Here is a 16,540-nt window from a genome sequence, read left to right on the forward strand (position 1 = left end):
TTAGTACAGAATTCTATCAGACCTTCAAAGAAGACCTAATACCAATACTCTTCAAACTATTCCAAAAAATAGAAAAGGAACACTACCCAATTCATTCTATGAAGCCACAGTTACACTGTGTATTCTTCATTGGAGATGGAATGGTTTCTGTCTAATCAGGAACTTGCCACAATTTCCTTTCATAGAGGAGGACTTCATAAGATATTTCTTTCTATTTCTATCACGTTTAATGTTCCAAATAGATTTTAAAAACTGGTTGAGTGTATATTACTTTTAGCTTCAGAAGATATCATGTGTATATAAGAGGCATTTAACTATTATAAATTATTTTGATGATTTAGAAAAAAAATATCAGTAGTTCCATCTGTCAGACAAAAGTTCTTTAATACACTCCAAGAGCTCTGAATGCCCACAACCAGAACAGGAAAAATTATATCTTACTTTCTTCAACCTCTCACACTTTACATTAAAACTTAGCATTCTTGCCAATGATGAATTCTGACAACAAACACTTATCAGTGTTTACCTGTGCTGCCATTGTGTGGTTACCGCTGGTATCACTTCCCTTCGGCACTAACTGTAAATGGATGAGCCTTAGAGATGGCCGTACCACCCTGAGTGCACCTGACTGTTCCCAAATTTCAGACTCATGTTAGCCTTATTAGTTGGTACATTTTAGAAACAAAAAGAAGATTTGTGTCTGGAAGGATGGCTCATCCATAATAATAACTTGCTGCTTTTTCAGAGAACTCAGGTTTGGTTCTCAGCATCTACGTGGAGGCTCACAACTGTCTAAAATCCCAGTCTCAGAAGGCCTAACTCCCTCTTCTGGCTTCCACAGTCTCCTGCATGTAGGTGATATACACTTAAGTACACACCCATACAGATAAAATAAACTAATAAATATTTTTATATAAAAAAATCTTTGAAATCAACTACTTCACAAATATTTTTTATTGTGGTTGTGTATATATGATAAGGAATTTGCCTTCTTTTAGAACCACAACTCACAAGAAAATGACCTTCAGATTCTATTCTGAAATTAGTTTATTTTAGTGTGTGTCTGAATGCAAGTACAAGGGTGCCAGAGCATGCGAATGGTCAGGACAGCTTTTGGGAAGTGGCTCTTTACTGCCCCCTTGTGACATACATGTTCTAATGTCAAGCCTGTGTTTAATGCCTCCATGCACTAACAAAGGTTCAATAATGAGTCAGCTATTATAGAAAATATACAATCTCTGATCAAATTAGGAGAAGGAACAATACCCTACAGTGCACTACATTTCACATCCTTCTGAAGACTGGGTCCAACTTTTAATGCTCAATTTTGAAAGAAACCAAAAAACTGGCAATGTGTTTGGAGGACAGCACCAGAATAACAAACATCTCAAGCAGCAAGTAGTTATATAAATTGGAATATTGACCTGGAAAAGGACAAGGACTGAGCAGTGATGTCTTTACACTTCCTCTGTTTTAAACAGAAAGACAATCGTGAGCATCACATGTGAGCTTTATAAGAAGTGTGCAATAACACCAGAGGCACTCTATGGCAGGAATGGCAGCTTCCTGAACCTGTCCATGTCCCTCAAGTGTGTTCCTAAGTGGGGCTGGGATTTTAGGTAGATTAAGACTTCATAAAAAAGAAAAGAAAAGAAAAAAAAAGACTTCATGCAGAGCTTACAAAAACCTCTTTCAAATTTAAGATACACAGACTAATAAGAAACTACAGGTGAGTGAAGCAGATGGTAGAGACAAGGAGAAAGTGGGGTAGGCAGGGAAACAGAGCTCTCAGCTCTCACCACAGGAGCACAGCTGCTGAGGGCTGCCACTCTCCTGTCCCATCTGCCTGGGACTTCCTGTCCTCCCATAAACTTCACTAACTTTGTAGACTCTCTCAAGACCTCTCTCTCAGGAAAACCTTCCTTATTAAACAATTCAGTCAATCAAGTCCCCTTATTTCCTGCTACCTAGAAACTGTTTCCCTCCTCCTCCTCTGGCTCTCCTCTCCTTTCCCTTTCTAAGCTCCTCTGCCTCCTGCAGAGGTCCTTTTTCACCCATCAGTTCCTTCAGATAAATTCATCAGTATATCTGATAAATCCACACAGACAGACTGTTGTTAACAAACTCTACCATTCGACATTAGATCTCATTTCATTGTAAAAAGCTATGGTCTGAGGATCTTCACAAATAACTTTATTGTGGTTGTATACACAGCACAGAATTTGCCTTTACTTTTAAAAATAAAGATGTGAAATGCATTGTTAAGTAATCTCCTGAGTCTACGGCCATACCACCCTGAACGCGCCCGATCTTGTCTGATCTCAGAAGCTAAACAGGGTCGGACCTGGTTAGTACTTGGATGGGAGACTGCCTGGGAATACCGGGTGCTGTAGGCTTTAAAAAAAAGAAAAAAAAAAGTAATCTCCTGAATGCTCACTACAAACAAAGTCTATACCCATTGAGCAATGTATTTTTTTCTTAATACCAGAAAACCACTATTTTTTTCAAAATCTGTTTTCACATAACTACTTTCTCAATTTTTTCTAATATAAAAATTCTAATTTATTATATTAATATATCAAATAACCATAAAATGTTGATTTTCATTTTAGTATCAAAGTATGTATGCTCAAAACACCATTTATTATATATTCTGTAAGGTCAGAAATGTAACTAAGAAACTGATTCCTAATCAATATGACATCCACAATACTACGTATAATCTTATCAAAATGCTGTTATATTTCTAAGTACCACAAAATATTCAAACTGAAAGGCTTCACCAAATTTTTACTTGAGGGAAGGGAAAGGAAAAATGACAAAAAGAAATGGCTAGGCTAACTGGTGTCTAATTGTAGGCAGTGCAGCTTTTTCTGCCTCATCCTGAAAGGGAAGGCTTCCATAGTAATGAAATCCATCCAATCTGATTATTTTGTGCTGTATAAATACACTGACATCATGCTGCACCCCACTAACTGTGTAAGTATGTGTTCATTCCAGATGCATTTAAAGAAAAGAGCAAGATCATGCTCATACTGAACAATCAGTTCAAAAAGAACTTCATTAGAACTTCATTTTACAAACATTTTGAAAATCTTTAATCAACTCAGTCCCATTTCATTTCTCAGGCTAGTTCTCCATCACACACACATCCGTCTCTTCTCTAGCTCTTCGCTAGTTGCTTCCTTGGACTAATTCCTACTCACAGAACTGATCTTTTCCCTGATGTTCAATCTAAAACACAAGGCAGAAATAGTACAAATGGACTCCTCAGCCTCTCCAGCTCCTGTATCTTCCAAACAGAACCTGTGGTGGGTTCCCTCCAAGAGGACTAGGTTTCATTCCACCAATGTACGCACAAACAGCAAAGCTGAGCCTGGGAGTCCGAGCAGGAGGATACAAAGTTCAAGGTCTGATCCGCCTGGCAAAAGTGAACTTCTGACCAGTCTGGGCAGCTCATGAGAGCATGAGACTCAAGAGCTGAAGAGCACAGGGCATGGCGCAGCAGATAACACACCTGCCTAGCACGTGCAGGGCTCTGATTCTATCCCTAGCATGTGCAGGGCTCTGATTCTATCCCTAGCATGTGCAGGGCTCCAATTTTATCCCTAAGCATCTCAGAAACAAAGAAACCACCACCTCACTCATGACTTACCTTTTCTGTGCCTAAGTTTTCACATTTGCAAATTAAGAACAAAAAAGTCTAGATTCTGTATCTGTGTATCTGGTACCCAGGAGTAATTTGCTGAAGGAAAGAATAAAATTCCTCAGCACTGCTGAACAGTATAGGTGAAAGTCCTGGCCCCCTATCAGGTACACTAAAAGCTCACATTCCACAGGACAACTACCATGGAAAAACTCCCAGTAGGTCCTATTTCTCACATAGTCCAACTCAAAACATTTTTGTCCCATTTTCAAAACAAGCCTATGGTTATTAATTTAGCTGTACTATGCCTCACAAACTTCCTGTCTCTCTAAAATCAAATCAATGCCTTCTCTCTTGCACAGTCTCACCTTACCTTTAAGTGTGGGAGCCCCCAGCCCTTCACTATTACTGCCTTTCTTTATCCAGCCAGATAACAAGCCTTCCACTGTTATCTCCAAAGCCTAGAAGTCACCTTATTATATCCAACCTCTCTAGCTTTAATTACTCCTTCTCTTCTTTGGAACCCTCTCTTTCCTACTCTGAATCGTCTACTGCCGTCTAAGCTTTTAGGAACTTTGTAAATTCCACTTCACTTTTCCTTTCATAGCCCCTAATTGGCCGGAAGCAAATGGATCACACTGTATTTAGTACTCACTGGTTGATCTAAACTCCTCCTAAGATGAAGTGACAACCACAGGGCAAAGATGCTCTGCACTGTTTACTGCTTTCCCCAGCAAGACTGAGTCATGACCATTTTCTTTTCACACTTTCTTACAATTTTCAAATGTAAAAAAAAGAAATGAACCAGAGTGAAGTTTTTGGGCACTGTATCTGTGACTCAGCGATTTTGTAACAGTATGTTTGTAGATCCTACGACCCTAAAATTTTCTTGAGCTCTATAGACAAAGAGCCCATAAGAGATGCCAGTGAAATACTAAGGGCCACTTCTGTTCTGTACCTAGAGCTTTTGTGTTTTAGTAATCCAGTGGTTCACATAAGACATCCAAGCGACCCTCTGCTGCACCGTGCCCACAGTTCCCTAACTACATACTCACTGCTCCGTGTTTTCCAAAGCTGGTATTTTCATAACATTATGTTCAAACCACAAGATTTTCTATTGCAAAAGTGATACTATCAATGTATTTAAATATATGTAAAATACCAAATATAATTTTAAAATATTCTTACCTAATCCTTTTTGTCCTGGATTCTTTGCAAAATTAAAAGTAAACTGGTAAAAATCCTTAAATCGTCCTGGTTCTTTCAATTCTTGTTCCATCTTGGGTATTTGGGCCTTTAGTTTTTCTATGCTGTCACATCTACATTATAAAATTAAGTTTATAAATGGTTAACTTTTCGCTATAAATTAAAAACTTAACTTAATTAGTCCTATGAGGGCTTGCATTTGTTTCCTATGACTTACGTTTAAAAAAATCAGATAGCTGGGCTTTCATCTTTTTACTTAAGTCCCTCACTGACTCTGAAATCGTGGAGAACACCATGCCCTAAATATGCACGGCTTCTTCCTACACATATAGACCTGTGATACAGAGTGCAACTTACAGAAGGACAAAGCAAGAGATTAATCAGAACCAATAGGAAAACAGTAATGGAAATGCTATGCATGTGTTCTCTCTCTACTGAAAAGGCAATGCTCTCTGGCACATCTCTATTGCCAGCATTGCTACTTTTACACTTTTGGGCCGCCTGAACACAAGGTCATGAGACCAAGGCTGATGCTAACCACCACCACTGTGGTAACTAAGAAAGCCACTAACAAAGTGACTAACAGTCAGGCAGGGTACTGTGGGGCCATGCCGGACAAATTCAACCAATAATTTGTGAACACAGTCAACTATGAGTCAGTAAAACTTCACAAAAGCCATGAATGAAGGGTAACTCTTGTCTAGAGTTGGTGTAAAAAAGAAGACAAAGTCCACAATGATGAAATGTTAGAATTACTACTCCAAAAAGAAACTGGCTATTCTTTTTAAATATATTAATTCACCAAACCCTCAACATGCTGACTTACAGACTCCACCTCTGCGTCCATGAATAGACAAGAATGTACAAACTCAGCCCTATAGCCACCTCTTTCACTGCGGGACAGCTAGTGCTGCAGGTAGTCCAAGGAATAGCTTCCAAAGTAGGCCTCGTGCGAAGGATGTGTTCTTCTTGAAAACTTGCTTTTAATAAATACTAGCTAAAACCTGTAGTGCTTTCAACTAAGTTATTTAAAGCAGAATTAGGGTTTTTCCCTATGTTTACAAAACGTTCAACATGTACCAAATTACTTTCCTCCTAGCAATGGACTTAGGACAGAAGTATCCTATATCTTAAAGATTCCACAAACAAATCAACTCAGTCAATCATCTAAACATTTCTTCTATCTTCCTTCTATATTCTCTGTAACATTTCATAGGATGCATTGTTACTACATTTTCCATAAGCAGAGACACTGCTTTTCCATTAATTCTAGTGAAATGTGTCTCTGATAGGAAAGCCCAGCAGGCACAGGACGAGCTGACTGGGCTGTAAGACAGGGTGGGGCTCATTACTAACTTATTGTCTCTTCATGTAAGCCCACCCTGCTCTGCTCTGCTTTGCAGCTGCCAGCCACAAACCTGGACTCATTTCTCTTGTCAGCCTCTCAATGTCAAGGTCTACTGACTACAGGATCTACAGGGCTAAAAGGCCAAGGGAGGAAGGGGAAATTTACCCAGGTTTTACTCAGTAGAGGGAAATGGGGTTGGTGTCCGAAAGGTCCCAGTGCTATCTATCAGTGCTGATAACTCCTACAGTAGCCCCTACCCTCCATCCCCCCACCCCTGCCCTCTAACCAGTTTTATCCACCACAGTAGCAGCTTCTGAGCAGGCACCCCTGCTCCTGCAGCCCTGCCTTCTCCCCAGGGACTGAATTCTGACTTGACTGGCTGGCTCACTTCATGAAGCCCCATGGGTGGCAACATCTACTGCCACCTCTTCACAAATTCAGGTTTTTCTCTTACGTGGTGTAGCACTTCTTTAAATTTTCTGTGGTCAAATTACTGAAAAGGTTATATCCTGAGTGCTCCCAGCTTTCCAAAGTCCCTCTGACTCAGTAAGCAGAATTCTGCTTGTAATCCTGACTGAAATATCACCTGGTTTTATCATCTCTTATGGGTCAGTAAACTACTTCCCTCACAGAGTGGTTATGAAGAGATAAGTAAAAGAGTTATTGGAATGCAGCCCTGCTCGGTTAATGTTAGCTTTTTGGTTTTGCTATATTTTGGAGATAGGACCTCACACTGCAGGCCAAGCTGGCCTTGAGCTCTTATGTAGCTGAAGATGACCTTAACTTCTGATCCCCTTGCATCTGCCTTCCAAGGGCTGGGATTCCCACCATGCCCAGCTTCCAGACTTCTGCAGCCCTGTCAGTTAACTAGTAGTTGTCAACCAACTTTTCCCTGACTTTTCAATCTACTTATTCAAACCTGTTCACTAACCAGCCATCAGGGCAGTAAGCAGAGCCAAAAGCATTCAATATTTCTGCGGACCCTCTAGTTCTTAACATCTACATTTTTATCACTTCAGAATACAGAGCCTCAAAAAGGACATAACTTCATTTTACTTTGTTATGTTAAATACTAATGTAAGATAATTTTAATATTAGTGAATCCTAGGAAGAAATGACTGGTTAGAGAAGGCTACAAAATTATACAGGCATTTGGCAAACCCAGAAAATACCAGGGAGACAACATATGGACTTAGTACTGCTTGTAGGCTAGTGAAATTTAAATTTTCATTTAAAGCAGAAGACAAAACTGAAGACAGAGCTCCATCTCTTAGAGAGCACCTCGTCTCCTCGGGAAGTTACATACTCACCCTAACTCCGTCATGCCATCCATGAACTCCTGCTTGGAGAACTCGCACTGTGTGGCCGCCCTGAACTTCCATGCAATGATCAACACACTGATGCTGGCTGGATCGAGGGCCAGATCATCACAGAACTGCTGTATACCATCTATTCCAATTTTATTTTCATCTTGAGGGTCTTTAAAAACACCAATACAGAATAAAATTAGTGCCATCCTTTGTTATATTCATAACAAAAGATACTGTTTTATTTTCTATTTTAAAACAAATCACAGTATACCAGAGACAGGAAACTGTATTTTTTCACGGGTGTTTCCCCATATAACAGTCTACATTAGTGTACCCCTAAGTAGTACTGTTAAAGTGTACAGGAAAGTGTAAAAGTTGTTGGGCATTTAATTTTTAAAAATCTCACTAACGAAGCCATAAGCTCATGGCTGCATGCCTTTAGTCTCAGCACTAGGGAGGCAGAGGCAGGCAGATTTCTGTGAGTTCAAGTTCAGCATGGTCTACACAGTGGATAGAACTACACAGTAAGATCTGTCAAAAAAACAACAAACGAACAAAGAACGAACACACATACACACACACACACACACACACACACACATACTTATCTATGTGAAAATGTCACACACAAATAAAATCAGACATGACTATAAAGGGACAAGAGACTTAAGTCAAGGCACCCATATTTTATTAAATATTCAAAATTAACCAATGTTAAATTAGAAATTCTGTCTACTTAAAACAAAATTCATTTCACCACAGCAACTGCTTAAGTCTTAATATAATGAAATATACAATTCAACCTTTAATCTCAACAGTTTAAGTGTCTGATGTTTACAAAAGGGAAACTATTAAAAAAACTGGACATATACAAGAAAGAGGTTCCTCTATACTGCTACTAAATATGATTTGCTAAAAAAAAAAAAAAAATGTAAAATATATGGCTGTCCTCTAAGAGGCCCCACCAGCAGCTGACAAATGTAGATATTTACATCCAACCACTGGACTGAAGTTGGGGACCCCTTTGGAGGAATTAGGGGAAGGATTGAAGGAGATGAAGGGGAGGGTAACCCCCAAAAAGACTAACAGTGTCAACTAGCCCAGATACCTGGGAGCTCCTGGAGACTGAGCCGCCACCCAGGCAGCATGCACTAGCTAGTCCACCCAGGCAGCATGCACTAGCTAGTCCACCCAGGCAGCATGCACTAGCTAGTCCACCCAGGCAGCATGCACTAGCTAGTCCACCCAGGCAGCATGCACTAGCTAGTCCACCCAGGCAGCATGCACTAGCTAGTCCACCCAGGCAGCATGCACTAGCTAGTCCACCCAGGCAGCATGCACTAGCTAGTCCACCCAGGCAGCATGCACTAGCTAGTCCAAGGCCCCAGCACACACACGGCAGACGACCGCCTGAGCTGCTCTCAGGAGAAGATGCGCCTAAGGAGGAGGATTGGGCATGGGGCTGGGAGTTGGGATAGATACCCTCTCAGAGGCAAGGAGGAGGTGGGATGACCAGGAGGGAGGTGACAGATGGAATGTAAATAAATAAAATAATTAATAAAAGAAAAGATGTAAAATATCTGGTAGTGACTATCAGTTACAATAGTGTACAACAGGCTGGGCACGTAGCAACACTTTGGAGCATGAATTATGGATATAATATAATCCCATTTGGGGGAAACTTTGAAAAATAACTCTATATATCTGCATAAAAACATAAAAGACATGTATGTATCCATACTGGACTATTATGTATAGGTTACCCTCAGGAGAATAAGGAACAGATAAAGAAACTGTTGTCTGTTTCTTTTTCTTTTTTTTCTGCTTTTTCCCTTTTCCAAGATAGTCTTACAATTTAAGCTAACCATGAAGTCTCAACCTGACTGCCTTCACCTCTGAGATGAAGGCTTGTACCGCTAATCTCAGCTGTTCAGCTTTTTTATTATAAAGAAGCTATTATACAGGCTTTCTTAAACCTGGCTCAGCAAGTCTTACAAACAAAAGGTTAGGAAAAATTGCCTCCAATCTTTCATTCTCAAACTGCAGAACAGGGGGAGAGGCCAAGAAGAGATTAAGTAAAAAGGAGAATGAGTTCTCTTCGAAGATCTTTTTAGTTCCAGGATCTGCTGTAGTTCTCATGAGCACACTGAACTCCACAATCTGGAAAGACAAGGTCTCAGAACCAGCCCACGACTTTTCACACTGAATCAAATACTCACCTTTGTATCTAGTGTACAGTTGTTCTAACTTCTTCCTGTCCAAGGATCCTTTTACACTCTCCCGTATATAAAGTTCTGGATTTTGAAAAAAATTATCTGTTGCAACATCTAACTTCCAGTCATTTTGAGAAAGACAACTTACTGCAGTTTTCTCACTAGATTGTGTGAAGATCATAAACTGACGAACTTTATCCTTCTGCGATGATTTCAACTTGTTCTAGGAGAACCAGAAAACAAACTGAAACTTTGTAGCATCACTACACATTTCAGTGTAGCTAACTGTAGTCATTAGTAATTTTTTTCCCACAAAAACACGGAAACATTTTTACTAGGACTTATTTGTGATCTATCATTATCAGCAAGACAATTTAAAAATATCTGAATGAACGTGTGGTAGAGTTCTGGAAAGGAAGGATGCATGGAGACAGAACAAGGGAATTCGGCCTCCTTATATCAAAGACAACATCCAGACAGTGAGGCAAAGCACCATGGGAAGGGAAAGTAAACAGGCACTGGCTGCAGTCCTAATGCCCAGTGCAGCACTCCCTCCCTGGTTTTGTGCTGTCCAGCAAACAAGAATGTAATGGAACATGAACATCCTACATTTCTCCTAGTTGCTATTTACAAAGCATGTAACTCTTAGCAGAATTCCCTCACATTTCCCTCAAATAAGAAGCGTCTATCCTACCTACAGCCAACCTTTAAAAAGGTTCTTTTAATTATATTTAGTGTGTGTTTCTCTCTCTCCCTTTCTGTCTGTCTGTCTTTGTCTCTGTCTCTATGTGTATGCATGTGCGCTCATATACACTTAAGGGCACATACATGTCAAGATGCTAATGTGAAGGTCAAAGGACAATGTGTAGTAGTCAGTTCTCCTTCTAACATAGGACAGAACACAGGCCATCAGACTTGGTGGCTAGCAGGTACCTTTCTTTACCAGCACTTCTCTCTTACTAAGACTTTCGCTCCCTTCTGTTTTCCTCGATGGAATCATCTCTCTTACTTTGCTTGTGCCTACAGGTGTTGTGTTTTCCTTTTTCACTTGCCCTACACTGACAAGGATCCACTTCTCTGACTGAAACCCAAAACAAAATAAGACCGAGGCAGGAGGCTCTCCACTTTTTTCTGCTGTCAAAGCCCATGCCCTCCTTCGAACTCAAGCCAGTCTCCTATGCAAGGCCCACTGCACTCTTCCTCCTTTTAAGTCCCAATCCTGTCTTCTCAGCAAATCCCTGGGCTCTTCTAATACTGCAATGTAAATGGAGGATCAGACTCATTAAAGACACAGTGCTCGGCAGGTTACACAACACCACTAAGAACCCCTGAGGTTCTGATTTGGCCCAAAGTCACAGATCACAAACTTCATGACTGAACATAGGAGAGAACAGACCCAGAAGGCTAAGTAATTTGTTCATAAAAATCAGGCAGCTTTCATAGAAGAAATGAGAAAATAAAAGTAGCGTCAGGAATTCAAATCCTATTGATTTTTCTAGGACCCTTCCTGCCTGGTGGACATTCTAAGAATCTCCGAGAAACTCAGAGATGGAAGCTGTGCCACTATCACAGAGGGAAAAGAAGGCTGCACACTCCAGGACGGAAAACACTTTCTCACAGCATGAAGTATGTTTATGCCCATGAGTCGCATCTACCCTTCACTGAAACAAAAACTGTAGCATAGACTAGCTTCCTGTACCCTGATGACCCTACCAGCTCTGCACACTACCTCAGTTATACTCCAGTGATTCTCAACCCACAGGTCACAACCACTTGGGCAAACTATCTCCAAAAACATCTACATTTCGACTCATAACAGTAGCAAAATTACAGTTATGAAGTGGCAGCAGAAATATCTTATGGTTGGGGGTCACGACGACATAAGGAGCTACATAAAAGGGTCCCAGCATTAGGAAGGGTGAGAACCGCTGCTACAGCCTATCACAGGATGTATCTCTCAAAGACCTAGCATTATTTGTATCCTTTAAATGCATTATTCAATGACAATCCCAATGAACTAAACCAAAAAGGAAATAATTTAAATTCCTGAAAGTTAATTAACTGAAAGTAAACAAAAAATCCATTTTTATTTCAACCTTAGAAATTTTTCTGAAACACGGGCTATTTTCTGCTTGGGTATCTGACACATTTACACCCTTTTAAAGTAGCTGAGTGTCACTAGGCCACTGTATAATGTAGAAAGTGAGCCTGGAAAGTACTTTTGAATCAACTCTGATAGAATCTTATATAGGTTTCCCTGCATTCTCTAAAGCTGGAGGCAGCAAGACAACCTGGCTTCTGTGGGACTTTAGTCTAACAGTACTCTGCCATGCACTGCTCCCTGCTGGAGACAGGAACTTAAAGGTCAAAAGCCACAACGTAAATGACTTCTACAATCCAATAACTGATCACTGCATTGATAGCTTCCTGACAGAAAGCTAGTTAGAAAATGGTGAGGGAAATGATAAAAGACTGCCTTATCAAACTAAATAGCAACTTTACACAAACTATTTCATTTCATGCCATACATCTTAGTTTTAAATATAATTAATGATTTTGTCTGGTTCAAATATAAATTTTTGGTCTGTGGGAAAATAAAAATATTCTTAAAAAGGAGCTGGTGACTCACTCATGTGCAACCTCCTAAAGACAAGTGAGCAGCCCCTGGCACAAAACTGATAGGGGAGCAAGTTAGGAGATGGCCCATGTCTGCCTGCTCTGCAGGGTCTGATAAGCAGCCTGCACTCCCTGTAACTGGCTGACAACCTTCCATCCTGCTCAGCACCTACAGCAGTTTAGCCATCAGCTCCCTCAGGAGGGTGTCTGGCTCCCACAGGCTGCCTGCTCTCCCAGCTAAATTCCAGCTGGCCCTGCTCAGGCCATTTACAACTCACATTCCCAGTGCCTTTCCCAGGCTGCACAGCTGGTCCTGGACAAGAGAGAACAATATCAAGTTTGTCAACCTAAGGAAGGGGAAAAGGGTTCTGAGATTAAACAGAATTTTTGGAAGCAGGAGACAAGATGATTTGGGGAAAAACTGAAGAAGAAAAATTGATTTTTCTGTTTCTTAAATTTGGTTTTTCAAGGCAGGTTTCTCAGTCTATCTCTGGCTGTTCTAGAACTAGCTCTACAGGCCAGGCTGGCCTCAAACTCACAGAGATCCTCTGCCTCCTGAGTGCTGGCAGTAGACTTTTTTCTATTGTTATTAGAAACCTAGTGGAGACCTTCTTCCATGAGACAGCCTCAATGATTGAGCAGTCAATGGTGAAGATGCAACTTACTTTGCTATGTATTTAGAAGGATAGAGCAGTGTGGCTGGCAAATCTGATCAAGCAGTACACTCTTCACTCCTTGAGTGTTAAGGCTACTTAGATATTACCAAGTTTCCAAGAAGAGCCAACAGTGGTGTGAATGCAAGGACATGTAATGCTCAGGCTGTGTTAAGAGCCTGACTTTTTATTCTAGACCAAAACGGACGGAAGAAAGGTGTGGGGTGTGGGGGAGAAAAACCTGAAATTTTTCCATAATCTGAACAATAAAACTCACTTGTTTGCTTTACAAAATTAAAAAACGCCTAGTCTGTGAACACATACCACTCTGTGCTGAAACCTGTGTGTTCCCTTCCCTCCTTCTTTAACTCAATAAATTTAAGAATCACATTCAGAAAAATTTTGTTCCTAAAAAAGAGTATGGCTTAGCAGTAGAGTATGCACTGCAAATTTAATCCCAGGCACCAAAATGAGTGCTTTATCTGAATAAATAATAAAAAATAAAAATCAAATAAAGTATTTTGAATCTAGCCAAGTAAATTTTCAAGCATATTTTACCAATGTATTCACAAAACACGGTGACTAGATTAACAGAAGCCCAGGATTACCCTACAGGAAAAAGTAGTAATAGTAAAGTCGAGAAAGGTTCCTATTATGTTTCCCCAAGAAAAACCATGTACATGGAAAATGGCTTCCTGGCCAACTAACACCTCAAATTTTCAAAACAGAAGTGACTTTAATGAGGACATGGTATTTATAAAAGAAGAAAAAAAAGATTCATTCATTCATTTATTTCCCTCCAAAATGTCCATCTTCTTATCCCTAAGTTCAACTTCCACCTCAACTCCATTAAGACACTCAGGCCACAGTTTCAACTTCCATCTCAACTCCATTAAGATACTCAGCCCACAGTTTCAAAGGAATGGTTTTGTTTTTAAAAGTGAGTATGAGTGTTTTGCCTGCAAGCATATATACACACCAAGTGCCTGCAGAGCTGGATGGGGGCATCAGCGTCCCTGGAACTGGAGTCACAGGTGACTGTGAACTGCTATGTGGATACCTAACCTGGGTCCTCTTGAGAGTCACCTCTCTGGGTCTGGAATTAATTTTTGAAATGCAATTCTAGTTAGTTGTTCTCTAGTTCGCAAGAGTCAGTGTTTCAAAGTATCAGAATACCTTAATAATCCCATATGTAGTGGCACAAAAGGCAGATCTATGTGAGTTCAAGGTCAGCCTAATCTACATAGCAAAGCTATCATCCCAGGCTATCATGGCTGCTTAGTGAGACTCTGACTCAAAATAAAATCAAAATAACCTTCTCGAGCATGCAATACTATCATTAAAGGTTCTGTGTGTCGTAGGCACTAGTAAGATGTCTCTGCCTGTAAGGGTGCACCCCACCAAGCCTGATGACAGAGTTCAATCTCCCCAAGCTGTCCTGACTTACAAATGTGCACTGTGGCAATATGTGCCCCAATACATAAGTAAATAAATGCAATACATTTTTTAAAAGTTCTGTGTGTCTATTCCTATGTGATTTACATGCACTTCACTTTTTTAGGTTCCTATGAGATTTTTAAATGCTAGCTTTGGTCTAGTGAGCTACTTTTTCTTATGTAAGACCTAGTCTGCTGTAAACACAGTTCAGTGTTACTCATAGCCAAAGCACTCAACTACAAATGGCCTCCCCATAGATCACAGGCCAAAAGTGCAGGAAAAGTCAATTGCATGGGACAACCTTCTCCAAGCAAAGACTATCACCTGGGCACAAAGTTCTCCTCCAGGGAGGTCAGGCTAAGGTAAGAGTAAACTGTCCATCTTTCCATCTTTCCTTTCACTGCAGAAGCACACTAAAGCAGTTTGTTGAAACAGTCTACTCTGATGGCCGGCTATGGCAAGGTTTCCATCCCACCCTGTACCTCCTAATTGCAGTATGATTTGGTTGGAGAAAATTACTCTCTGCTTCAGTAAACAAATTACTACAGTTCTGGGCATTTAACTTTAATTAATTTAACCTTTAATCTTAACTTGTACATAGTAATGATTCTTATTAGTCCATAAATTAAGAAAGAATAACAGTAGGCACAGGGGTGGGCAAACAAAAAGTATTTAAATATTAAATAAAAAATAATGACCATAACCAAAAAACTAACAGCTTGTGTTTATTTGAGTTACTACTGTTTCAGATTTTATGCTAGCCACTTACTCTTCTCTTCTCTTTTTCGGGGTGGAGGGCCACAGGCTAGCTTGAAACCTGAGAGACAGTCCTGTCTCAGCTGCCCAGGCTGGGTTTCAAGGCAATGGCTCCTCGTGATTTACATCTAAGGACTCTGAAAAGTGGTCTCACTGGGCCCATCCTAAGGAAAAGGAAACTACTGTCGAAGAGCAACATCTACACTCACCAAAAGGAGTACATGTATTACGACAGTACGTTCTTCAAAGAAAACAGTTCTTCTACTCATGCCACACACATCCTCACATGAACATGAAAACACAGGTTACAGCGGTGCAAATGCTGACTCAACAGAGAGTGCGGGGAGTGGAGGGCAGCACTCTCTGTCCACACTGACAGAGCCGACAGTTTCCTTCTCACGGGTAAAAAATATCACCTCTCCATAGACTCCCAAACTAGTCCCCAGGCTAATACAGGAACTTACAAAACCTATTTAGGGCTCTGCTGGTAAATGGGTAGGGGTTATTTTTAAGAAAAATAATAAAACAAGATGAAAGGTATATTTATGGCTCCATGACAGTCTATTTTTAAACAGATGACAATCTATAGCTTTGAATAAAGAGGCAAAAAGACCTACAGCTACTAGAAGTCAGTGTTTCCTTTTCCAATGAAAAGGCTTGACACAAAATATAAACAGACTGGTTATGGCAAGAAAACTTAAGGAACTGGGTACAATCTCCAATACTAAGCTAAATGAACCTGAACGCAGAATATTCTGTTACATTATAATCTGCAGTATAGAATAATTACTCACAACTAGGCCTGTGTAGGTTATTAATTTTTTAGTTTCCTGCACCATGAATAACAGTTTAAATCATCTAAGAGGTATGCAGTATCCTGCTACTGAGCAGAATGTGGAGTGCTCTGTTAGTTATTATGTACAATGATATAATCAGAAAGTTCATCTATATGATTCAAAATGGTTGCAGAGAGTGTTCCTCGAGTTTTTTGATACAGGATCATGGTCCCACTGTAGACCAAGCTGGCTGAAACCTCACCATACAACCTTAATAGTCTTGAGTCCACACAACCCTGTCTCATCATCCCCACTGTCAGAGTTAGCAGCCTGCTCAGTCACACCTGACCCTCACAGAATCTTAACATTTAAACAATTTTCTCCCATTACTCCTTGAAATTGTTACTCAAAAGATGGCTGTTGTTGAAAATGGAATAATATCTTGATTTCCTAACAAAATATGTTTGACTATTCAAAAATTGTTTTTACTAACTTCTAGTTACATATGGTAAAAGGACAGAAACAAGTTCCTCCAATTTTACTTTTGCTGGTAACTTACTACTTGACCATCTAGCAAGC

At 40.2% G+C, this 16,540-nt stretch overlaps 1 protein-coding gene and 1 non-coding gene across 8 annotated transcripts in view; one reads left to right on the plus strand and one right to left on the minus strand.

The window, feature by feature from the left end:
* Positions 1-16,540, minus strand: part of Dcun1d1 (defective in cullin neddylation 1 domain containing 1) — a 47,372-nt gene that overhangs the window by 21,175 nt on the left and 9,657 nt on the right. For all 7 annotated transcript variants that reach the window (XR_004120442.1, XM_031376613.1, XM_031376611.1 and 4 more), the window contains 3 exons: positions 9,730-9,946; positions 7,511-7,679; positions 4,835-4,965 (listed from right to left, as the gene is read on the minus strand). Coding sequence is in view for 6 of the 7 variants with exons in the window: in XM_031376611.1 (XP_031232471.1) it covers positions 4,835-4,965; positions 7,511-7,679; positions 9,730-9,946 (517 nt within the window). In the remaining variant the exon portion in view is untranslated. The remainder of the gene's footprint in view (positions 1-4,834; positions 4,966-7,510; positions 7,680-9,729; positions 9,947-16,540) is intronic.
* Positions 2,278-2,396, plus strand: LOC116095174. The gene has a single exon (XR_004120496.1). It is a non-coding gene; the product is annotated as a 5S ribosomal RNA (ribosomal RNA).

This window comes from Mastomys coucha, unplaced genomic scaffold, assembly GCF_008632895.1.
Source record: "Mastomys coucha isolate ucsf_1 unplaced genomic scaffold, UCSF_Mcou_1 pScaffold17, whole genome shotgun sequence".
NCBI classification, from domain to species: Eukaryota; Metazoa; Chordata; class Mammalia; order Rodentia; family Muridae; genus Mastomys; species Mastomys coucha.